The sequence below is a fragment of the Saccopteryx leptura genome, chromosome 3 (genome assembly GCF_036850995.1).
Source record: "Saccopteryx leptura isolate mSacLep1 chromosome 3, mSacLep1_pri_phased_curated, whole genome shotgun sequence".
Lineage (NCBI taxonomy): Eukaryota > Metazoa > Chordata > Mammalia > Chiroptera > Emballonuridae > Saccopteryx > Saccopteryx leptura.
In genome coordinates, this window is record NC_089505.1 from 364,824,549 (window position 1) to 364,850,540 (window position 25,992).

Genomic DNA, 25,992 nt, shown 5'->3' on the forward strand with positions numbered 1-25,992 from the left:
AATGATGTTACACGTGTAACTGCACCGTCTCCTTCATGGGCTGGGGACGGCTGTCAGGCACCCAAGCCCTGCATCTTCCACAGAGAGTTCTGGCCCTGAACCACTCCTGGGAGATAACCTCTAAACCCTTAGGCTACCCACCTGACAAGAGTGTCTGGGTCCCTGGGGCTTTAGGCCGGGCCAGATCGGCTCAGCTGACAGTGGGGTTGGTAGTGGGGGCTTGGGCTGCGCGGTGTTTGTCTGACCTCTGTAGCAGCTGGAGGTTGAATAACCAAGGTCAGCCGTGGGGCCCCATCATGCCTACATGGCTGGCCCCCAATAAAAACCCTGGACCCTGGGACTCAGATAAGTCTTCTGGTTGAGGATACTCCGTCCATGTGGTCACAGCATTGCTGGAAGAGCACGTGCTGTCCGTGGGACTCCACGTGGAGAGGAAAACCAGAAGCTGGTGCCCGGGGGCGAGGCTAGCCTGCCCTCTGCGCCTTTCACCTTAGTGGACCTTAATCTGTGTCCTTTGCCGGAATCAACGGTACATGCGAATATAGCAACGTTTCTGAGTTCTGTGAGCCCCGTCAGTGCATCATTGAAGGTCAGGATGCTTCGGGGCACCCCCCAAACACAGACAAGGAATTGAGACGAGACACCCACAAAAGCAGCTTTCTGTCCTGCGGGAAGGTTTTCAGCACCTCCAACTCTAGGGCCGGGACGATTATCTGGACCCCATAGCGCTGCAGGTCTGGTTAGTTGTACCAAACCCAGCCTGAATTAACCGTGCAGAGAAGTCACACGGACTCTCTCCAGAGGACAGGCTCCGTTCTCCTCACTTAGCCTTCTCTTGTCTTCCTAAAGTCTCAAGTTCAAGTCCCTTCAGGTGCTGTGTCAATCCAGGGCCAGACTGGCTTGTTTATGCCCCCTTCGGCCGTGTCTCCCGTCTCAGAATGGCCATGACCATGGCGGGAGCTGCTTGAGCACAGATGCCAGGTTTCGTGACCTCGGGCAGGCAGGAGAGTGGGCATGACTGCAGCAGCTGTGGGGTTTCTAACATGTGGCTCTCCGCCCTCAATAGCTTCCACAGACTCAGGAGAGAAAGAAATGCCACTTCCAAACAGAGCCACTTCCAATGAACCGATGATCGTCTAGGGGAAGCCTGGGTGAATTCTGCAAATGCAGCCAACTTGGGCCAAGGGCCGGGGCGAAGAGATGTCATCCAATTGGTTGCGAGGTCCCCGTTGATTTTTCAAGGCCTCACACAGACTTGCAAATATTCTCAAGGCATCTTTGTTTTAAGGCTGAAAGAAATGAAGAAGAGAGAACTCAAGTACTGAGAGGGAAACACCACAGACCCAAACCCTGACAGCCCCAGGCCCCTCCAGAGGGCGAGTGTGCGACCGTGCTCTGGACGGGGCCTCCCAGACTTGGTGCCTCCCACCCGCACAATTAGAAAGAACTTGTGCAAGACCCCCTTGCTGGTTAGCAGCAGAGTCGAGCCGAACACAGCCCTTGTGTTTCCACTCCCTGTTCCGGGATGTTCTTCTAACACCTGGCCATACCCACCTCATCACCCCGTTTGCATGACACTAATCTAAACTAACTACTCTAGTCTAAACGACACATCAAAACTCACTACTCTGTTGTTCTGCAAACATAATGTGTTGCTCATGTGGGGTTTTTAATGAATTTTACTGTGACAAGAACCAAAGCAGAGCTATCCAATAATAAGTCGTTGGCAAGATTTCCTGGTCTTTCTGCCGGCGCCAGGCAGAGAGGGTTCTCTGGCTCCTGAGAGCCCCGCCCGACTCCCGGACTCGGCTGTTGTGCCGATGAGGGAAAGGTGCTGATGGAAAGAGCAGACAGGAGGAGTGGGGAGACGGAGCTGCAGGAAAAATAAGGGAATAGGCTTGAGAAGGAAGAATGTACTGAGGCAAAGGAATGGGGGTGGGGGGGGGGAGTGTGCAGGGAGGAGGCATCTGTTAGCCAAGAGAGAACCCAGAAACCCTGATGTGAGGAGAGTTACAGAGGGCGGAGTGGGAAAAGAAAGCTCTGATAAAGGCTCTGGGAGGGCAGCTTGTAGGAAGTGAGAGGTGGGGGGGGGTAATAAGAAGAGTTTCTAGGAAGTGTCGTCATGGCATTCATTTATGTTCCTTAGGAGCCACGAGGAAGGTCTGGCGCCTACACTTGTGTTTTCTTTGTTTTAATGTAAGACATTGCCAAGATCGCGCCATGTGGGCACTGGCTTCTGTTTGGGTTACATTAAGAAGGTATTTTCCACAGACTTCAACGTCATCCCATGAGTTTTAGAAAACCAAAGTCCCCTGACCAGGGAGCCCAGGTATAGGGCACAAAGAAATGGCCGGACGTTGGTTCTAAGGCCAGGTGGACTAGATCAGCCACGTCTGTCCACAGGAGCGGGGAAGACTGATGTCCGGCATCTCTGAGAGTGAACGTGGTCCCCTGACCAGGGAGCCCAGGTATAGGGCACAAAGAAATGGCCGGACGTTGGTTCTAACACCAGGTGGACTAGATCAGCCACATCTGTCCTCAGGAGCGGGGAAGACTGCTGTCCGGCATCTCTGAGAGTGAACGTGGTCCCCTGACCAGGGAGCCCAGGTAGATGGCACAAAGAAATGGCCAGACATTGGTTCTAAGGCCAGGTGGACTAGATCAGCCGCGTCTGTCCACAGGAGCGGGGAAGACTGATGTCCGGCATCTCTGAGAGTGAACGTGGTCCCCTGACCAGGGAGCCCAGGTAGATGGCACAAAGAAATGGCCGGACGTTGGTTCTAAGGCCAGGTGGACTAGATCAGCCACGTCTGTCCACAGGAGCGGGGAAGACTGATGTCCGGCATCTCTGAGAGTGAACGCGGCTCTGATGCCCCCAGGAGGAGGAGAGAGGCGCCCTGCCCCCCACGTCTGGCAACTCACGAGCCTCCTTTTGCCTGAATTATTTGTGTACATTGGCTTCGGTCAGAAATTTGAGTGTTTCTGCCAGGCTTGTCTTCTGTGTGATTTCACTTTATTTGTCTTTTTACCTTACACGAGACTGAGGAAGGATAAACTCACACACAGAAAGTAATGGTGTGGCACTGTTGGTTAGAGCGTTGTCCCAAAACACCAAGGCTGCAGGTTCAATCCCCAGTCAGGGCGCATACGAGGAGCGACCAATGAATGCACAATCAAGTGGAACAACAAATGAATGCTTCTCTCTCTCTTCCTTCCTCTCTCTAAAATCAATCAATCAATCAACAGAAAGCAACAGTGCTTAGTCTGGCTGCCTCTTGCTTTTTTAATACCTTATTGCAAACACCAAACTGTTAAGTGAAGGGGAATCAGTCTAGACTTCGTGGTGACTCTTGTTGTCTAGAATTAGGGGTGACTAGACGAGTCACTGGGCCCCTGCTAAGGCAGGACAACCACTCAGAGTTCTAGAGCCCTTTCACGGAGGCAGTCACTGCCAGGTGACAACACAGCCACGCTGCACACTTACTGTGTGAGTGGGACACCCTTTTCACTTTCTGGCAGACGTACGTCGCATTCTTCAGAAACCAGGAATAGTATTCAAGACAGTACCTGCAAAGTCAAATCAGAGTTGAGAACAATCGCTGTCTTTCATGGCTGTTCGAAGACAACCAGGATTTAAAAAAAAATTATAATGAACAATGCTTCACAGCAAGGATCCCCCTCTCTATCTTTATAGGGTGTGGGAGCAGAGGTACAGAAACACTAAGAAAAAACTTAGACCTTGGAGTCAGAAAGATTTATTTTTTAAGTCCTAACATCAAGCTGATTACTTAATTCCCTGGGCCTTACTCATCTATAAACAAAAGGCAGGAAAGAACCTACAACTGCGAGGATTAAATGAGCTAACACGTGCAAAGCTCCTGAACAGTGCCAGGCTTGTGCTAGGTTCTCAGTTAACGACGTCCATTTATTTATTCTGTGTGTGTGAGATGGAGTGAGACAACAGTGCTATTAGAGTTAACAATGCAACAAATACTTTGCAGAATAATACCCTGCTCTCGGCTGGCGTCTGCACGATTGCTTCAGAGGGCCGCGGGAAGAGAGCGCTGATCACACGCTTGGGAAGAAGGGTTCCCAGGGCAGGCTGTGTGACCCGCTCACTGTGCGGCTCTGGGAATTCACTTCCCTTTCGATCCTCACCTGATGTCTGCGGAGGGGGGGCTCAACCTTCTCTCATCTCCCTTCCATCTCCAGCACTCTGTGATTCTAGCACACTCTGGGGAGCAGCTAGCTACTCAAGAAAGTTAGCTGTAAGGACTTCCCAGGTCCTATCACCCTCAACTGAAAACTGAGGAACAGGCCCAGAGATAAGTAGGTTTGCCCAAGGACACACAGCTTTCATGTGTTAGGGTTGGATTTGAACCCAGGGAGCCCACTCCAAGCCGGAACACACTGCCATTCTACGAGGCGGTAAGACTGATATGAGTTAGGACCCAGCCAGGAATAAAACAGAGCCCGGATGGTCCCGGAGAGGGAATTTAATACTAAAAATTAGTTATAAAGGGATTAGAAGAACTCTAATTTATTAAGTGGTTAGCAAAAACCAACAGGGAGATGTTGTTTAAAGTAGAAATAAACAAGGAGAAAATTCTTGGCTTCTCCCCTCTCCTGTCTTCCGATCTCCTCCCAGGATCTTCCCAGTGAACTTACAGGAGGCGGGCTGGCAAGGCATTCTGGGAAATGGGAGATGTCCCAGTCAGTTCCCCCCACCCCACCACACTGCAGGGCAATGACAGGCATGCACAGGGCTCTGGGAGGCGAGTGGGATGGCGAAGACCACCAGGGCTACTCTTGCTGTGGGCGCGTGACCTCATACTCTCAAGGTGACATCTCAAAATCTTGGTCAACAACCTTGACATGCCAAGCTTGGTCAAGAGCTGACTTGGCTACTAGATATTCGGTTGCCACTGCTACAACATATCAAGGATGCTAGAGGTGGGGTTCAGACTTGGCTATGACAGTGGAAAAGGGAGCAAGACAGTGACCACCCCGAATGTATCTTCTTCACCAATCGGCAGCCACTGGGGGCAGCTTCCCAGGCACTGTGCAGGAGCAACGAAAACATCGCTTCATTTCCACCCATCCTCGTGATAATCTGGCCATACCGGCAAGAATGCTGCCGCCCTTCTGCATGGGTGCAATGCCTCCACCTTGCTTGCTAACACCCTCGGGTCTGCGGATCTCGTTCATTGCCCTCTTTGGGTGGAGCAAACAGCCGCACTCATTAAGGGATCTGAGACCAGGGCTAGAAAGGGGCGATGGGAAAAGGCTGAAAACATGAACTTGAGGCTCGGAGCCAGTGCGTGATGGAGACGGGAAAAGCTGAAGGATACAGTGACTGACTTTGAAAATAACATGGGAGATCTGAGAGACTGGCCTCGGACCGTGGAGCAGAACTATTTATCTCTGTTGTTTGGTTCCGGGTTTACAGCTATGAATACATTCCAGAAGACAGAATAGCATGTCAGCATTCCAGGGCAGGAGAGCGTCCACACCCAGACCTTAATGTAAGGAAGGTGAGGTCTGCCTTCTAATTTTCTTTATACCTTCTCATTTGGCCTGCAAATGACCGCTGGGGGTTTATGAAGGAACTGTAATTTAGGTGGACACATCCTCTGGTTATTGTTTAGTCCCAGCAAGTGCCACAAGGCTGAGGGCATTTGGGTTTAAGGGCCACTCTAAGTCCTCTGTGACCATTCCACCAGACATGACACTTTTCCCGTGCAACTTGACTTGAGTCGGTTTGACTTGACTCAACTTGACTCCACTGCACTCGTTATGTCAGGCTCTGTGCTTGGTTCTGGGACCCAGAACCAATGAGGGTCTATCCTGGCTCTCAAGAAGGTCACAGTCTAGTAAAGAGCTCATTGGAGAGTCCATTCCTTGAGGTCCCCCTGTCACCTGTCTGTGGGCTAGTGAATGCCTGGCCTCCCGCGGCCCACCGAGCAGCCGTGCAGAATAGGAAACTCCGGGAAAGCAACCTCGGGCCCAGCTTACCCCCTGGCCTCCGTCCTGGGGTCTCTTCTCCGGCTCATGCAGAGGCACTGCTGGAAAAACCGGCACAGCTCCATCAGGCAAGGGTTGACCTTCTGGATGGCCAGGGGGAGGGGAGCTGCTGTCATGGCCCCATCTCTCAGGAGCCACTGAGAACACCCTGGAAGACACAACCCGGGACCGTTCAAATCCATAAAAATTTAACAAATAGCCTCCCTTTGTTAGACACTGTGCTCGGTGATCATGTCCTGCCCCTGACCTCAGGTGGCTCTGAGACAGACAGTGAACGTGGCCATCGCCCCAGAAAGCTGCAGTGACAGGTCTGAGAGACAGGTGGGACCCAGGTCCTGGTGGGAGTCGGCAATGGTTATATTATACAGTAAACAGGCTCTGGAGTTAGATAGATCTGGGCTAAATGCTGAGTCACTGTTGACTATGTAGGACTCACCAAAATTGGTTCATGAAGATAATACGACCCACCCTGCAGAACCCATGGCAGAAAAAAAGTAAAAACAGGCATAACACAGTGCCTGGTGCACAGTGGAACTCAATACATATGTACTGCTCACAAAAGTTAGGGGATATTTCAAAAGGAATATGAAGCGACAAAATATCCCCTAATTTTTGTGAGCAGTATAATTTACTGAGTGGAATAATGAGTGTCAAAAACTGTGTGGCATATTTTGTTTGTGAATAGGGAGGATCGTTTACTGGAAGATGCCAGAGCCCTGCTATTTTGTACTTACATTTCTCACTGGACAGGTGGGTGGGTGGGTAGATAGATGAGAGATAGATAGATAGATAGATAGATAATAGATAATAGATGATAGGTAGAGATAGATAATAGATAGATAGATAGATAGATAGATAGATAATAGATAATAGATGATAGGTAGAGATAGATAGATAGACAGATAGATAGCACTATATAAGTAAATATGAGTATAGATTCAAATAAAGATAGCGACTGACAGAATCAGGACAATAGAGGAGCCAGGGTTCCTTAGAAAAGACATTAATGCTGGGAAAAGATCAAAGGCAGCAGGAGAAGAGGAAGACCAAGTACGAGCTGGACCGACTCCACAGACGAGGCCACCGGCACGCATCGACGGGAGCTGGGCGGGCTGTGAGGACGGGGCATGGCGACCACACTCGTTCACAGGGTCGCCAGGAGCCGGAGCCCACTCAGTGTCACGTAACCACAGAGGCACAGATACAGCCGACTTGTTTTCTCAGAGTCAGTCTGACAACCGCCCCCCTCCGCACAGCTGGCGGCGGGTTGCCTTTGAGTCCCCAGGGGGCAGAAAGGGCTGTGATCTCCTATGGGAGCAGGAGCCCGTCCTGGGTCTGAAAGGCCCATTCACCATTCACTGCGGGCGGGAGAGGCGGTGGAGGCCCGTCGGGGGCGCCGTGAAGAAGGAGCCTGTGCAGGCTCCAGCAATTTAATAATGCCCCGTTGACACACGACTGGATGCTCTGGGGACATTCAAGAAACCAGGATAGAAAGGCATCTGGGGAGGGGAGGGGCCTGCTCCTATCAATGTCTCCCTTCTGGAAACCGGCTCAACTGAAAAGAGGACAGTGAGACCTGCAGAAGCGGGGGACCTGCGGCACGAACCACCGCGGCACGAACCACCGCGGCACGAACCACCGCGGCACGAACCACTGCGCCACCTGGAAGCCCGGAGCCGCGGCCAACCCAGAGCTGTGCCTGGGGGGAGGATGTCCTCAAGAACATCATAAGAATTAAGTGCGCGGGGACCGGAGTGGCAGTGTGTCCTTTAAACCAGAAAACAAGTGGACTGCACCCAGACAATGGGGGTGGAACTTTAGAGGCGCTCAGTCCTCCTCCGCCTCCTGCCGCTAACACCACGCTCGTTAGAAGAGCGAATTCCGTCTGCAAAGCCCGCTCAGCACGCTCTCCGTAGGCACTCACTCAATACAAGCTGACTGGATTAAATTATCCGGAGCTCTCCAGCTCCAAATCACTTCCACACTCATTAGCTCGCTTCATGCAGAACACTGTGGGGAAAAGGACGTGCTTACTGCCCATAATGATTGTTATTATACTCGCTCTTCCGCCAAAAATGCTGAATTCTGGAAGCCGAGTGCTGGGGCCCACCTCGGTGGCAAATGGCAGACCTAGGATTTGAGTCCCAGCAGTCTGACTCCAAATTGATCCAACAAACCCCGTTTAATTACACTGCACAACCTCATTCAAAACAAAAGCACCAGGAGTGACAGGGAGCTGGTACTTACTTGAAACTTGAACTTGGTGGGGTCCGGGGGCCAGGGCCGGCTCTTCTCCAGGGGTGAACGGCCACAGGAGATCATCTGCAAGGAGCAAGCATGGCCTCAAGAAAAAAAATCCAAATGAAATGGCCTGGGGTTATATCCACAACCAGCGCCCGAACCAGAGCCCCTTAAAGATAAAGCATTCTTAAAATCTGCAGCAAAATCGTGGCCAAGAGAGAGGAAGTGACTTATCCAAGATCGCGGGGCACCTGAGCAGCACAGCAAGGCTTCGTTCTCCTGTCTTTTTCCTGCTAGAATCTATCAAGTGCGGTAACCGGCTTAGCCTGCCTCCTGGTACCCTCTTCCTCCCTGCGCCCCTGTTGCTGAGCTGTGTGTCTCGCCTGTGGTGTTGGGATTCTCTTTCCAGCGCATGTCCTTACCTGTCTGTGGATATCTGGGGGCCGGTGCCTTGGTTGGACTTGAAGTCTGCGTGCCCGGGGTGACCGTTCCTGGGATGGGGTGAGAGAGAGAGGAGCCTGCAATTCTCAGGATGCCTGGTTGGGAGCAGTGGCCCCGGGCCAGCAGTCCTGCCCAATGTGTCCAACTGTGGGTTATCATGCCGGGTCCCAGGCAGGACAGGACAGTGAGGGTGCAGAAATGGGGATGGAGTGGGATCCCCAGTGGAGGCGCTCCCAGTGCGGAGGAAGAAACAGCAAGTCCCAGCGGTCACCATGACACAGTGTGTAGGTGACACTGGAAACCCACTAACACTGGTCACTGCCTGGGGGTGCGAGGGGGTTGCTCAGGCAGTGTCCGAGCATGGGTGCTCCTGGCAAAGAGGAAACAATATGCTTTTCATTCATCCGAGTCTTGGTGCAGACAGTTACTCCATCCCCACCCCTATGCATGGCCTGTCCTTGTCACGATAGAGCCTGGCCTTGTCTCAACAGTTCTTTTGATCATCAGGTCCTGGTGTAAGGACCACTTTGGGGCATGATCCTTGCTGTCAAGACTCTGGCCTTTGGCCAAACCAGCGAAGCAGCCTCCTTATAGAGAATAAGGGAGAGGATGATGAAACAGGCCATTTCATTGGGTGGGGGGGCCGTGAGGCTGATGTGTAAGGTGAGCAAGGGAGGTGGGCACCCAATTCAGCTGGGGCGGGGGCTGCGGGCAGGTGACGTCATCTCTGAGACAGGAGAAACACATGGATCCGTGAGGAGCCCAGGTGTTCCAGGCAGAAGAAAGAGTGTGAGCAAAGACCCAGGGAGGTGAGTGGGGGACAGCTGGCCATGGCTGAGACCTAGAGGGTAACATGGGGGGTGAGAGGAGGGGAGAGGCAAGCAGGGTCCCAGAGTGTGGGGTGACGCATCTTCTTTTGGTCTCTTTCAGGCACAGACTACAAGCCCCTGAGCACAGAGGGGGTCACTAGCTGCTTGCTGTCCGGGTGTGTTTCTAGAAACTGAGCAGCCTTCACAACGCCCCAAACACGGAGCTTCCTTGTCTGAGGTGGTTCTTTACGGTTTCACTAAGTGACTATAGAATCGCGGAGGAGCAGAGCTGAAAGGGACCCAGGGCGGAGGCAGACACACGCTCTGCTTTGGCAGGAGTCCTGCTCGTCTCCACCCTTTCCGAGGTGTGTCACCTGAAGCAGGTCGCAGCGCCCCTGTCCAGGGTGCAGGGGGACAGATTGGTAGCTGCCTCTGACTGAGTACTTCTATGATGCTGCCTACATGCTGAGCTGAACACCTTACAGACGTAGCCTAATTTAATCCTCACAGCCACTCTGACGTGGTAGGTAGAGGCAGAATGTCAACCCTGAGCGTCTGACATACGGCCCGGAGCTCATAGCCTCAGGGCTGGGCTGACTACCATTGTCTAGCGGCTCAACAAAGCATGTTAGCTTTTACAGTATTCTCCCACCCATCGATTATGTCATTCACCAACTAAGGCTATTAAAATTGCTTTTCCAGGTCAGTTTGCATAATTGACATCATGAGCCTAAAGTCAATTTATGTTCATGCCCATCAAAATTCATCCACTCCTTCCCCTCGATTTCTTCAGAAATTCAGGTAGTTCAACAAACGTTTAAGGAAAGCCTACTGTGTTCTAGGGGGACTGAAGATGAAGACACAGGCCCTTGAGCACATGGTCCACAGGAGAGGAAGGTCAAATTCACGGACACTAACAGCCCAGCAATGCTAACTGTTACCATCCACTGGCTGGCGATCATGGAAAGAGGGCCTCTGGCCCCAGGTATCAGAGGAAGTGGTCTTTAAAATAAATAAACTTTTTGGGGGGTTCTAATCATAGGATTAGAAAACGTGGAAAATTCACAACATCAGAGGGAAGAAAAAAAAAATCTCATCTACTTCCCAGATGTAGTCAAGGTTAGCATGTTGTGAATTTCTTTTGTCTTATTTTGTTCTGTTTTCTATTTTCTATGTATTTATATCACATACACACACACACATACATACACATACACACACACATAAATACATACACATTCTGGAGTTGGAGTCACACTTGACAGTTTTTCAAGTGCCTTTGGGAGCTCTGGCCTTCCGCGTGCTACATGCTGACATATCAATACTCTTCAGTATACTTACATCTGTGGTTCATGTATGTGCTATAGTAGACCATGTATACATGATGCACATGTAATTAATATAATAATATTAACATATATTAATACTATGCCAAAAAGGCAGTTGAATTGTCTGGAGTGCACAATGTCGGCTTCTTGTGGTCACGTGTTTAAAGGGCAGTGAAAAGGGGAAAAGGAGAAAAAAATTGGCTAGAGGGTCCGTAAAGGGGAGAGGAGGGGAGGGGTCCCTGTGAGGAGGGAGTTTTCATTCATTCATTCATTCATTCATTCGTTCATGCAAAGGTGGGAAGAAAAAGGCTAAAGAAAAGAAGAAAGAGTTTGCTTTGTGATTGTTAATTGTGTTGCTAACATTTTATTACTTTGTTGCATGTGTACTATATTTCAAAATTTCAGAAAAGGTTTTAAAAACAGACAATAGTAAATTTAGTTTAAAAGAGGGGGCTTGAGAGAGAATGCCCTTTCTTACCTGAGGTTGGGCTGGTCTGGGACGGGCCACCAGGAGAGAATGCCCTGTCTTACCTGAGGTCGGGCTGGTCTGGGACGGGCCACCAGGAGAGAATGCCCTGTCTTACCTGAGGTCGGGCTGGTCTGGGACGGGCCACCAGGAGAGAATGCCCTGTCTTACCTGAGGTCGGGCTGGTCTGGGACGGGCCACCAGGAGAGAATGCCCTGTCTTACCTGAGGTCGGGCTGGTCTGGGACGGGCCACCAGGAGAGAATGCCCTGTCTTACCTGAGGTTGGGCTGGTCTGGGACGGGCCACCAGGAGAGAATGCCCTGTCTTACCTGAGGTCGGGCTGGTCTGGGGTGGGCCGCCAGGAGAGAATGCCCTTTCTTACCTGAGGTTGGGCTGGTCTGGGGTGGGCCACCAGGAGAGAATGCCCTTTCTTACCTGAGGTTGGGCTGGTCTGGGGTGGGCCACCAGGAGAGAATGCCCTTTCTTACCTGAGGTTGGGCTGGTCTGGGGTGGGCCACCAGGAGAGAATGCCCTGTCTTACCTGAGGTTGGGCTGGTCTGGGACGGGCCACCAGGTGTCCTCGCAGGAGGCTCCGAAGGGCTCCCTGTGGCTTCCGTCTTCTGGGTCTCCTCCTCGGGGGATGTGGATGTTGCTGTGGAGGGAAGTGTCTCCCAGGGGGGTCCTCCAGCTCTGTGCTCCCCAGTGGTCTGAGCCCGGAGCACGGACAGTGTGGAAGCCCAGGCCTGCCTGTCGGCCGTCACCCGTGGAGTTCCGGCCAGCCTCCTGGTGGCTGCACGAGTGACAGTGACAGGGCGGTTATATGCCTGACCACTTTGATTCAGATATAAAATTGATAAGACACTGAAATATAATTACAGGGTAAACATATTTAGATATGTGCATATATAATACAGATAGTCTAGAGACTTGAATACTACCAAGAATGAGAATAAATAAACCAAACTAAACATTATTTTCCTAACTACCAATTTAAAAAAATCTCCAAATCCTTGAGGCACCCAAGCAATCAGCTGGGTGTGTGTGTGTTTTGGGGACAGTGGGCTCTCTCGACAGTCTTTCTAATCCTGTGGCTGCTGTAAAGGAATGGTTACGGGGTTTGAGGTGAGGGGACCTGGAGGGTCCTCCTGCTCCTCCTGCCTCTGTTCTGCACACTCTGGGGCAAGTTACTGAACTCCCATTTTACCACTGAATGAAGACACTAGCTATAATAATACCCCACTGTATCATAAGGTTGTTATTGAGACAAATCTTCCCCCGTTGGTCTTATAAAGAACCGCTCGAGATTCTCACTTGTTTACTCCCATGATAGCAATTAAAATTCATATTTTTTCAAGTTTTACAAAACAAATCCCCTTGGAGGATTTTAAAACTCTAAGTTACGCTGAGAACAGTTGCCACCTTGAAGATCTTTAGATTCTTACCCAGAACATGGAATATTGCTTCATTTATTTAAATAAGCTTCTATTGCTTTCATTTACGTTCTGTAGTTTTTTTTTTGTTTTGTTTTGTTTTACATAAAACCAGCACCTCTGTTAAGACCCTAGCTAGGTGTTTTATCATTTCTCTCTCCACTAGCAATCCCAGCTTCATTGCACTGGGAAGCTCTCTAATATTGTGTGTGTCACGATGCCGCTATTGTACTAAGGACATTCCTAGTTCATGAGGTTGGTTACATCCCCACCCTTGTTCCCCTGCTGCTTGACTCTTATCAACTCTTATCGCTGCAGGAAGCCCCCTTTCTGGGCTCCCCAGGACAATAACTCTTTGTCGCCTGGGTCATAACTATCAGTTTACTTGCCTGTGTTTCTTTCCCTGGTCTGTGAGTTCAGGAAGGACAGGGAACATTGACAGAGCTGTGTTGTGAACAGTGAGCATGGGGTCTGATATTAACTACAAGTCTGAATGAATGAATGAATGAATGAATGAATGCATTCCGATGACTGGTCCATTGCTGGAACTCACTGACACAGGACTGACTCTTTATGGAAAGAGTTATCTCAGTTCTATCTTATTTCCAAACAGGACAAGCCCGCCTTCTGCATGTTCCGTGACAATATCACTGATCACGTCCACAAAGGTGATGGGGAAGGAGGGACCTCCTGGTGTCCCATCAGCGGTGGCATCATCGTCCAGCCAGCTACAGTTGAACCTAACCCTGTCACACAATGTCCAGAGCATTTCACCGTTTAGTGCGAACTTCAGGAGAGACTGTTGCTAAATGCTTTACTGAAATAAAAGTACCTTTTTGCTACAATATATTTCAAGTTTGTAAGATAGTCTCATTAGAGGATGCTGGGGGATGGGTATGAAGGAACGGAGTCTGAAACGATTTCAAAACTGAAGAATTCCATAAACCAATGTTCGAACCTATGTCCATGCCACTCGTCTAGGCTTGTCCATATGGAGCCCGGACTGGCTCACATTGATGTCTTACAGAGGGAGGCTGAGGGAGAAGGAAAGGGTTGGTGAGGAGAGGAAACAGGGAAGGACGTCACTTATTCATGTCAGCAGAGAGGGAACAGGAGGGTGACACGGGGCAGGAGAGGACAGGGTGAGGAAGCGTCTTACCCACGCCCGGGAAGGTGGGAGAGAGGTTGCCTGGTGTGGCCGTGGCCTTGGTGAGACGTTCAGGGCGCCTGTCTGTGTTCATGCTCTGCTCTTCCTCTGAAGGACAAGTGGTCTCGGTGCAGGGAGGGGTTCTCAGAGCAGACCCACGGGTGCTCTGGGCTGTGCGTGGAGGGCTTGTCCGCGGGAGCGTGGGCTGGCTTGTGGGGGCGAACGTCGATGTCACAGCCGTGCCCCTGGTGGCTGCACATGCAGGGAGACGGTCAGTGGCAGGTCATGCATCCCACAGCAAATATTTAGAGTGCAGGGATTCAGACCTTACTCTGAGCAGTACCATATGTCACCAAAAAGCGGGTTTCTCACTGGATGACAGATTAATCTAAAATATCAGCCTGACCAGGCGGTGGTGCAGTGGATAGAGCGTTGGGCTGGGATGCAGAGGACTCAGGTTTGAAATCCTGAGGTAGCCAACTTGAGCGCTGGCTCACCAGCTTGAGTGCGGGATCGCTGCCTTGAGTGTGGGATCATAGATATGACCTCATGGTCGCTGGCTTGAGCCCAAGGTTGCTGGCTTGAGCAAGGGGTCACTCGGTCTGCTATAGCCCCCCGGTCAAGGCACATATGAGAAAACAATCAATAAACAACTAAGGAGCAGCCATGAAGAATTGATGCTTCTCATCTCTCTCCCTTCCTGTCTGTCTGTCTGTCCCTATCTGTACCTCTCTCTGTCTCTCTCACTAAAATAAAATAAAATAAAATAAAATAAAGCAAAATAATAAAATAAAATATCAACCTCTGAAAAAACCATGTGAAGAAGCACAGGGAACAAAATGCAGAGCTGTCAGGAAAAAAGTGCAAGGCAATAGGGAGCAGAGCGGACTATGGAAAACAGGGGAAAGGAGTCCCTCCTAACGGCAGGAGGATGAGGACAGCAGCTGTTCAACACAAGTTGCTGTGGCTATGGGTGAGGGGGGAGGATTCAAGGTTGCCAGATCTTTTGCAAAAAAAATTAAATAAATAAAATAACATTTTAACAGCAAAGCCCTCCTATTTTAGCCCAGTGCAGCTGAGTAAAATAGCTGCGGGCAGCACTCAGTCCTCAGCTCGCTAGGAGGGACCCTGGTCTGGAGCCTGCAGAGCAGGAGTTCGGGAGGTCTCCACTCACCCCAAACACCAGACAGGCTGCTGGTAAATGTGTAATTGACAACCGGGGACTTCTCCGCCATCTCCCAGAAGTCAGAAAGGTTCCTCTCTGCAAAAATCCCACCAAACTGGGTTCAACCTTGGGCTCATCTGCTGGTGGCCATGTTTACTTCTCAGCTCCAAGAGCTTGTCAAAGACTGGCTGGGGGCTCACCTGACTTTCCCGTCATCACACAGATGAAGATGCAGTTGGATTCATTCGTCTGGCTCACTGTAAGACAATGGCACACGACACTTGGCCTGGGGCTACGAAGTCCAGTCAAAATGAAATCCCTAGCTCAGGGTGATGTAGGAAAATAAGGCTAACTCTTCACTTTTAAGGCAGCCTTAATTTTCTGAGGGTTTTGGGGTGTGGGGTGGAGTATAATGTGATAGCTAAGGGCACAGCCTCTGGGGTCAGCTTCCCCGGGTACAACATCAGCTCTGCCACTTACTAGTTAGGTGAACAAGAGTGAACTGCTTGACCTCTCTAGGACTCAGTTTACCCACCTTTAAAATGGCAAAAATTCTAACCCCAAGTCCCTCATTTGCAATTTCTAAATTCCCAAATCTCTGTGAGATAGAAGATTTTGTGTTGTTTCAGTACTAAAACTCTTCTGATCCAAAATCTGACTTGAGAGATTACGAGGCTGTATGTAGCCTATATCTATGTCACATAGTGCAAAGGGTCAGCCTTCTGCTAAATGACTACGAGTATCGCTGATGACAGCAGGCTGCCCTAGAGGCTGCCGGAGGTCATGGATGATCATATCATAAATGGTGTAGACACCCTATTAGACCTTCAAAATCCCGAACACTTTTGAATTCCAAAGTATACCTGTCCCTTGAGGGACTGTTGGAGGTGTGGTCACATGTCCCTGGTAGGAAGGCTATGATGATCCAATGAGATGTGTGTGAAGCTCTAAGTACGGTGCCTGGCAGATAGAAAAGCTCAGTAAAGAGTCCTTATAATGATTATTGTTGTTGCTAATGTGCTACTATTATTATATGAATTAGCATAGTGATCAAGAGCATGAACTTCAGACTCAGGTGGCCTGGGTTAGAATTCTGTCTCTACAGAATGATCTTGGGCAGGTTCTTCGACCTCTCTCTGTGCCACAGTTTTCCCACTTGTAAAGTGGGGATAATTTGGGGATAAAGATAATAGCTACCAGGAAAGGTGTAGCAAAGCTCTAATGAGGAAATACACAGTAAGCCCTTCGAAGACTCCCTGGTATCTAATTACATCTACCATTATCTTTTTTTTCTCCCTAGATCCCTTTTTCTAAAACAGGAGTTTCTCTATAGTGGAGCAAACCGTCTTTCTGATGAGAGCAAGCGGTGGGCTGTTACACAGATCTGTGCTTTGCAAAGTGGTCCCCAGGGAATATGGACTGCCTGGAGGTTATATGAAGTCACTCCATACAGGAGGCATTCTTTCTCAGTTGCACCTCAGACATGGGCTTAGGCTCCATGAATCTGAATTCTGAACAACCACCTTGGGCAGAATATTCCACCTCTCTGAACCTTCATTTTCTCATCTTTAAAATGGGAGCATAGCTGTCCAACAGAAGCTGTTTTCTTGAGTCTGCCCAGATTTCCCCCAACTCTGAGCCTCAGATTCTTCCCGCTACGCCAGGAATAGTTATGATGGGAAGACGGAAACTGTGGACACTGGCAGTTGAAATTGGACATGCTGATTGTCTAAATAAAACTTACACTAATATTGCTGGCAGCCTGGACTATGGCAGGGATTGGGGCAGGGACTGGGTGTTCCACTAGGTTTAATCATACTCCACAATGGATGCCAAATCTCAAATTTGCTAAGCATTTTCAAGATAAGTACACACCTGAGAGGATGGAGGTTGACTTAAAAATCTCTGTGAGGTAGCTGCTAGAATTTCCAATGATGTCCACCAGCAGGGCAGTGAAATCTGCAAGACCGATGGAGGAGGTGGCTTAAATTTCTGAGACTTGGTTTAAATTTCAGAGAGTTGAGGGGCAAAATATATCGCGTTTGGGTATTTCCAAGTAGATTTTACAAGTTTGATTCAGTTCAGTGATTTGAGGAATATTAACAATTATATAGAGAAAGACCACTAATCAGTTTTAAAAAGCAGAAAACTTTTGGATGCACCATTATAATTCCTTTTCTCCTCCATTGCCCTCTCCCCTCAAATCCTTCCTGACCAACCCCAAAGAGCTATGCCAGGTCATGTCGTTGAATAATGGTTTTTCTGATTTGTTTTCCCCTTGTTATTTTATAAACTTCTACATGATCTGCAATACCCTTTCTGTTTCCGCCACAATTCTGAGCTCATTTCTCAAAACTCTCTGCCCTGGCTTACCTGTTCCCTTATTATTATTATTGAAAGCCCCCTTAAATAAATAATACTTTTCTACTCCAAAACACACATTCCCACCTTCTTCTCAGAGGTAACCACCCATCCGGTATCCATATATGTATGCATTTTTAAAATCAATGACATTGTATTCTGCATATTAGTTTGCAACATTCATTTTTTAATTAAAAATACCATGAAAATTTTTCCATATGCAGGCCAATTCTGGCCACGCCCACTCATTTGTATTGTCTATGAGGTTTGTTTGTACTGTCGACTATTGAACCGTTTTCCAAAAGATGTTCATCCGGCTCGTTCTCAGGTTTTTTTATTAAAATAATGCTGCCTGAACGTCTTGTTCTTGCTCCTCTATGCAGCTATAACTATTTCTCTAGGGGAAAAACCAAGGAAGGAATTTTCTGGGACAAAAAATATGCACATATTTATGTGTAATAGACATCACTGCATGTGCCTGTCTTGCTCTAAGAAGGCGACATTAATTCAAACTTGTCGTTAAGAGCACAAGCAAAATCACAAGAGTGGCAAGCTCCAGGGGTAGGCCCCGCCCACCTGAGAGGTCATTGGTCCGATTGTTTAAACAGTAGCAGTACCGCGTGGGGAACTTGGCGGCGTCCACCGTCTTCAGGTTAGAAACTGTGAAGAGAAAGAAGAGTCCGCACAGCAGTCCTGACACTCAGCCTGTCCCTGCCGGCCCACCACTCACCGTGGTCGCCACCCACAGGCACTTACTGTTGTAAATGGCCACCGAGAACTTGTGGAAGGCGAAGGAACTGTAGGAAGTGATGCTCAGCAGGGAGAAGAATTTCTTGCTGTCTGCCAGCGACATCGACATAAAGAAACAGACACACGTGCTTACCAACAATACCAAGTAAATGACAGCAGGTACGTAAGCAGGTGATAGGAACCAATGATACAACGAACACATACTAAAACCACTAACAAAATAAATACCATAATAATAAATATAAAAAACAATACAAGCAAATTGAAGCAAATAAAAAAAAATGCAAACGTGCGAGTCACTTGGCCATGTTTTCTGACCTGCCCGGAGCTGGGGCAGCCCTCTCTCCAGATAGTTATGATCAGACATGCCAGCGCCCGTGAATACTGGGGGCACAGCTTGCTCTCAAGGGGCTGGCAAACCTACCTCATGGGGAGTTTCCACTCTCCACGTGATCTAGGAGGGACACCTCCTTCTCCACTCTGAACACAGAGAAGCTGGGACACGGAGGCGTGACCTGTCCCGCCCACGGCACAGGGCAGCCAGAGCAAAGCGGGTCCCAGCCCAGGATGGGCCTGGACAGTGCTTGTAAGAGAAGGTTACCTTTCAGAGCTCTGCTCAGCATCCCGTTCACCACCTCTGTCAGGTTGAGCGCCGACAGATCGACCGAGCTCACAGGCATCTCTGGAGGAAAAACAGGTCCTTGTTTCCAACATCCGGGCACACATGCCTCCTCTTTGGACATTTACAGACACCCCCCCTCCCATGCCGGGCACCAGGATTGTGAAGATCAAAGGCAGTTGATGTCCCCAGCAGGGGACAGCCAACAGCAAACACCGTGACAAGTTTGAGTACAGAGGTGAAGTCTGAGAACAGCACAAGAACACTGTACTTCCACATGTATAAGACACTCCCCTGTGTAAGACGCACCTTAATTTGGGGGCCCGAAATTTGAAAAAGAAAAATGTATTACATAACGTTATTAAGCTCAAGTTTTATTTATCATAAAATTCATACAACTCCATCACTGTCAAAACTCCCATCCATTAGCTTGTCCTCATCTGTGTCTGATGACGAGTCACTGCCTTCAACAATAAGTGTAAAAACAAGTGTGGAAAATGTGGGAAATGCAAGTAAAAAACTACAACCACTGTCTAAGACGCACCAAGTTTTCAGACCAGAAATTTTTCCAAAAATTGTGCGTCTTACACATGGGGAAAGATGGGTATTTGGGGGAACATTTGATCTCTGCACTGGAGAGTAGACATTGGTAGGAACTGCTTATGTATTCTACTAAGATTCCCAAGTAAATGGCCCGCGTTCTCAACGCACTGGATTTGGAAATAAATACCTGTTTCACAGAGGAGCTCAGACTTGCTAGGCATTGGAGTCAGCGGAGAGATATGTATTACTTTCTTACCACCATTCCAATGTTTGGGCTTCATCCTCAGAGACTCAGATTTAATAGGTCTGGGATGTGGCCCAGGAATGAGGACCAAAATCAATTGATCAATAGCAATCAATCACCACCCGGATATTGGTAGTGTGTAGCCGGGTGGAGGGTTGAAATCTGCCTTCTCCAGTTCTTCCCTGAAGATTTGGCTACAACGGCTTATGCTTAACGTTCTGGTAACTCTGTGGCTAAAGCAATGTGAGGATTGGACAGATGCCCTTATCTCCCTGTGGGGGTGGAGTGGGGTCTGGAGAAGTGGGGGTATTTTCTTAGCAGCACAGGGTACCCATGGAGCCCTAGGGGGTGGGGGGAGGACTCACCCGAAGTGTCCAGCAAGTCCCCCCCTTCCTTCCTCTCCTCACCTCTAAAGCCAGACACTGGGAAGGGAAAAGGCTTCCAGGGGAGAAATGAGAGACTGCAACCCCAGCCCACGTCACTGGGGAAGCCTGGGTGGCTTCTACGGCCCCGGTCCTCAGGTGAGTGACCATGACGATCACTGGGGACAATGTGACAAGGCAGATTCCAAGTCCCTGCCTGAGATTCTAGTCTCCTTGGGCTGTGTGTAGCCTTGCCATGCACACTGTAATGAATAGGCAAGGCGGTTCCAAGGCAGAGGGACAGACCTATCCCGCCCCTTCACCCAGTCAGGAAACCGAGGCTCGGCGAGGGAAAGAAACCTGCTTAGGTTTGCACAGCGGAGGCCTGGAAGCAAAGGGGACAGAACCCGCTTCCTGGAGCTGCAGAGCAGTGGCCCTTCCAAAACACCGGGCCACCAGCCCACTCAGCGAAGTTCGTGGTATCAGAGAAGAAAATGGCAGAGGAAAGGCTGCAATGCCAAAGGCATTCAGTCATTCCTTACTCATTCAACCAATACTCGCTGCGGGCCCGGCGGTGTGCCAGGCGTTGGGCGTAAGCAGGCCCGGGGAAAACGACCAGGTCTCCACCTCCACGCTGCTGACTGACTGTGGCTCGGGTGGGAGGAGAGAGAGCCACGCGCAATGCACGCGAGGAGCGTCAAACAGGGCGCAATGGGGGAGCTGTCGGCACCTCTATCGGGGCACCCGACCTGGTCTGGGGGGATGTGGAATGTTTTGGGGGAGCTGTCGGCACCTCTATCGGGGCACCCGACCTGGTCTGGGGGGATGTGGAATGTTTTGGATAAGCTGTCAATTAATCATACAGCATTTGTCACTATTGTAGTTGCAATAATTATTTCATATGTTGCATTCCAGTGGAGAAAGTGCGTTATGCCCATTCTATAGATGGGAAAACCAAGGCCCAGAGAGGCTGAACCACGTGATCCCAAGTCACAGGGTTACATCCAGGATTTGAGGATGGCTTACTTACCTGTTGCACCAAGGAAAGCCTCAGCTTTTACCTTCTTAACTTCTTTATGTCCAGACACTGAAATACAAGTTTCCGTGGATGAAACAGTATCGTGGAAGCACAGGCTCACACAATTTATAACATCCGTACAAGTCACCTTGTCTGACACTCTCTTTGAAGGGTGAGGGAGCAGAGGCCCAGGAAAGGGAAGAGATGTGCCCAATGCCCACATCTGGCCAGTGGCCCTGTCCCCCTCCCCCAGCCCCTGGCAGTCACCTATCTCCCTTCTGTGTCTGTGAGCTTGACTATTTTAGATTGCTCAGAGAAGTGCTCTCATGCAGTATGTGTCCTTCTGTGCTCAACTCGTGTCACTCAGTGTAATGTCCCCCAGGTCCTCCCTTGTTGTTGCATACGACAGGATTGTCCTCTTTTTTAGGGCTGAATAATATTCCGTGGTATGTAAATACCACCACACTTTCTTTATCCACCCATCTGTGAATGGACACGGAGATGGTTCATTTGAAATTCAAGTACCCTGTTCAAAAGCAGGTGCAGTCAATTTGGCCTTTCACCGATTATCAGGCTTTTGGGTCAAACAGTGAAGCTTTGGGGTTAGACGTGGAGGGGGCGGGCAATGCATCCTCTTCCCCACGATATGGCTATGGAAGGGGCGGGGAATGCTGGTTATGCTACAACAAAAGCAAGTCTGAGACTCTCATTCATTATCAAGCCGGCTGAGAGCTGTCAAACCACCTGCGCTCTGAGCGGCGCTCTGCCTGAGCAGTCGCACTGCGAGCTTCGGGAGGGACCGACCACCCTCGCTTGCGGCCTGGCCGGGAAGCAGAGCCCTCCACACAGGCGAGAGACTAGGGTGATCTGGTTCGGGGTCCCCAGGCCCCAGGGATGCTACAGGCCACCGGCCTTGCAGGGTCACTTCCCCACTCAGGCTAGAATGATGGGCCCGGTGCCATCTTCCAAACAGAGAACTTTTCTTAAATATCACTCCTTTTCTGAAAAAGAAAAAAATCTACCATGTCCTTTGGATAATTATAAACCCGTGGGTGGATTTTGATAACAGTATTTCAAGTATAAATTAAATACCACCAAAGCAGGCATTTCTCAAGAGGATGCTATACAGAACATTTTTTAGAGTAAATTTTCAGACAGATTATATAAAACTATTGTCCCCCTTTTAGATAAAAAAAAAAAAAGGCCACCATTGTAGTAACGTTAAAATAGACGTTATTTCCACACTTATGCCTCATGCTTAGGATTTTTATCATCTTTTCTCCTTTGGTTACAGAGCAGAATTGTTGTTCTCATTTAAAGAAGAGAAAACTGGAGGCTCGAAGAGGGGAAATAGTTATTGAAAATTACTCTGCTTAAACACCAGAAACGGGGTAACGGGCGTCCTCAGGGACAGAGAAGTGGTGAGCTGGTGGGGCCTTTTAACTTTATACATTTTGTACCATTTGTATTTTGAACCACAGGGATGTACTAATTAAAGGTCAATGAAAATTTTAAAATAAAGAATAACCCTCACCTCCCTTCCTAGATGCAAAAGCATACAAAAAAATTTTATCTTGTGTGTTTAGTAAAACGTTAGGAACAGAAACCCAGCCTCTGACTCCTGAGTGTCCTTTGTGTTGGAATGCGTTCACCATCCTGCTGCCCAGCCAATTCCAGACCAGCAAGAAAGGGGAAGAAAAGAAAGGCAAAGGCGGTGAAATTATTACAAAGGTGATGACAGCATGTAACAGTAGCTCCCATTATGAAACCTTCTATTGCTAATAGAATGCCACAGTCTTTGTGGATTTAATAAGATCATGAGATTCCAGAAGTTCTGTGAACCATGGAGCAATGAGCAACTCAGAAAAGAGACCGTCGCTATGACCGTTAGAGCGTGAGATACAGCCACTATCCCCATTTTACAGATAGAGAAAGTGAGGCTCAGAGAAACCAAGGGATTTGCCCAAAGCAGAGTGAGCCAGGGTGGAGCACCTGCCCGTTGACCTGTTGTAGGTGGGAAGATCATGTTCTTTTCCTTTTTGGCTTCTCCTTTAATAGCAGACACTAAAAAAAAAAAAAGCTTTCATCAGAAAAATGATAACCCAGACATGACCTCAGAGAGAATTATCCCAAATACTCATGTTAAAAATGAGACAATTATGATCTGGAATGGTGAAGCAACTTGCTTAAAATCCCACACATAGTGAGCTCATTCACTCTGTAGTTTAGTCATCAAACAATTATTGACCAACTCTAACCATACTAATGATCGATAGTGTTATTCAGCACCTAACGTGAGCAGGCCTGGTGTGTGTTAGCTGCTGAGCTAGTATTGTAATAAATGGATACATACTCCATTCTTCTGGAGCATGTATTCTAGCTGGAAAGGCAGGCATGAAGACTTAGGACACTATTAAGAAGAGTGTCAGAGACGTTGAAGGGCACTTTGAGGGTGTATAATGGGGAGCCTGCTCTAATCCTGGTGACCTGAGAGCTTTCTCTGGCAGGTGACTCTTGCTGAGATCTGAAGGTTGACTAGTATCCAAGCAGGTTGACTGGCAGAGGGGTGACTCAGCGTACAGCCAGCATGTGCCCAGGGTCTGCGATGGGCATGAGCATGACTTTAAAGAAGTGAAAGAGACCAACAGGGATTAAACACAGAGAATGAGGAGGAGAACGTGGACGGTGGCCCTGGCGAGGTGGGCAGGGTTGTGTTGATCATATAAAGGACTTGGGAAACTATCCAAGAAGGAGAAAGTCATTAGATAGTGGCGGGGGGGGGGGGGGGGGTTTGTAGAAATGAGAACCTAGAAGGTGACATAGTGAGATTTAGGAAAAGATGGGTCAGGCTGGTGAGTGAAGAATGGGCCATGGGACAAGAGGAAAAGCAGGGGGCGGAGTCAGAAGTCCAAGAAAGAAGAGATGATGTTTGGACCAAGGTGGTAACAGTGGAGGCGAAGCTAATTCTGTTGTATAAGTGGCATTCAATTGCAAAAAGTCGAGGGACCAAAGCAGAAGTGGGGACTTTATTGTTGCCACTTTGATCAAACTCATTTTGCATTCCGGCCTGAAATGTTGGCTGCTGCCAGTCTCCAAACCACCGTGTACACCCAAACTCAGTATACGGAACAGACGCTACTCGACCGCCTACCAGGCCTACCGGTGCTCCACAGGGACAGGACACAGGCCAGGGCCACGCACAGCCTCACCGGAGCACCGTGTGCCAGGAAGCCTGGCATGGTGGTGAAGTCCAGACCACCTGGAAACAAGCAGGCAAGCCGGTGGAGGAAACAGGTTGGATCACTCTCCGCATTGATTCAGAATATCCTTGAGACCACTGCATGGGCAGTCATTAGAAATACGTTCTGAAAAGGCTCTGTATAGTTGGGATAGGTTAGGTTATGCGGAGGTGACAAATTAAAAACAATCTCATTGGCTTAACTCAACAAGGAAAGCTGAATTCTTGTCTGTCGTTTGTAGTCACTGCACATGGGCCGGAAATCCTGCTCCACATAGTCACTCAGGGCTTTTGGCTAATGGAGGCTCCACTGTTTAATAGTTCTCCATCTGGTCCTTGTGGCCTTCTTAGTCATCGATTTATTGTGCAGTGGAAGGGAGAGAGCTGGAGGACTAAGCACCAACTCTTCATGTTCCGGCAAGAAATGACACACTCACTTTTATTTGCAGCCCGTGCCAGAATCACTCGTGTGGCCCTGCATAAGGGCAGGAGATCTGGGACTATGAGAGGGGCATGCACACACCTTTCAGGGAGATCCATTGTCTCCTGCAACATTTTTCTGGCTGTTTAGATGGGAAACACCCTCCAAGTACAGCACCATAGCTGCTTAGAAATAGGAAAGAATTTAATACACGAGTGCATGTGAGTGTTCACGCCTCCTTCCCTTCTCTGCAGCACTGCGTCCCAGCCATTCTTTGGGGAATTTGCTGTGCAAATTCAGCATGACAGTTGAAGCTGCGAAGCTGAGACTAATAAGAATAATGGTGACAATTTACTGAGTGCTTTCCAAGTGCCAGACACCACACAAAACGCTGTCTGACGCACGTTATCACTTCAGAACCACACAATCTCTATGTGTCAGTATTATTGTAATTCCTGTTTAGCATACAGGCTGCCCAGACTTGCTTTGAAACGAGCAGGAATCTGCCATTGGTAGAGAAGGAAAGAGACCTGAAAGGTGAATTGGGGAGAGGGACGAACATCAAGAGAGAGTGGGGTCGAGGAAAACATCTTAGGAACGGAGCATCTTCCCGGCAAGCTGTATTTTAAGAAGTTCTGCATCCATTTGAGATGCACCCACCTTTGGAATTTTATCAGAAGATCCTAGTGAATATTTACATTGCTTTTTCTTTTCTTTTAGATTTTATTTATTGACTTTAAAGAGAGCAGAAAGCTCTCAATAATTTGGGGGAGAAGCGGGAAGCATCAACTGGTAGTAGTTGTTTCCTGTATGTGCCTTGACCGGGCAAGCCCCGGGTTTCGAACCAGCGACCTCAGAATTCAGTGCCACCACAGGTCAGGCTTAAATTGCTTTTTAATTATTGGGAGTTAGTGAGTGGTGTCTCTTCTGGATGGCACCCTGGGCAGAGACAGGCCCTACCAGGGAGCAAGAGTTTTAAATATTTTTGTTCTATATTTCCGTCTTCTGTCAGATGAATTTGCAGGGCCCTCGTCCCTGAACTTGAGAGCATAGAGGAAACTCTCCAACAGTTTAACGTATAGCCTTCACTTTTAGACAGCATCTCTTATTTTCTTCTTTTTTAAAAAATGTATCTCTGTTATTTTACCTTCTCAGTCATCCTTTGAAAGAGGCACTGATATTCCGAGTACATAAGAGAAGGACCCAGGACCAGAGGTGGAGCCCTCTTATTCGTGGTCACACGGCTCCTAAGTGGGACAATTGGGATTTGAACTGTGGTCCATCAGATACTAAGGTCTGTGTTCTTTTCTACCACATTTCATTCTCTCACCTGCTCATCAAAATACCACCCCAGACTGCCACGAACAGGCCTGATGTTGAAAAC

At 48.9% G+C, this 25,992-nt stretch overlaps 1 protein-coding gene across 1 annotated transcript; it reads right to left on the bottom strand.

Moving 5' to 3' along the window:
* Positions 1-1,245: 1,245 nt before the first annotated feature.
* Positions 1,246-24,188, bottom strand: HHLA1 (HHLA1 neighbor of OC90). Its single transcript, XM_066372505.1, has 16 exons — positions 24,110-24,188; positions 22,954-23,013; positions 19,935-19,991; positions 18,765-18,845; positions 18,170-18,253; positions 17,990-18,073; positions 16,928-17,011; positions 15,253-15,309; positions 15,062-15,148; positions 13,900-14,145; positions 11,852-12,100; positions 8,688-8,756; positions 8,272-8,346; positions 6,016-6,172; positions 3,485-3,567; positions 1,246-1,289 (listed from the first exon to the last, which is right to left on the bottom strand). The coding sequence occupies exons 1-16, from the start codon at positions 24,186-24,188 to the stop codon at positions 1,246-1,248; spliced, it is 1,596 nt and encodes a 531-aa protein (XP_066228602.1).
* Positions 24,189-25,992: the final 1,804 nt, after the last annotated feature.

Coding starts and splice junctions, on each gene's coding strand:
- HHLA1 (XM_066372505.1), bottom strand. CDS start 24,188: ATGCCAGGCTTCCTGGCACACGGTGCTCCGGTGAGGCTGTGCGTGGCC. Junction 23,014..24,109: donor CCTGTCCCTGTGGAGCACCG/GTAGGCCTGGTA, acceptor TTTTTTTTTTAG/TGTCTGCTATTAAAGGAGAA. Junction 12,101..13,899: donor TCCCACCTTCCCGGGCGTGG/GTAAGACGCTTC, acceptor TCACTCGTGCAG/CCACCAGGAGGCTGGCCGGA.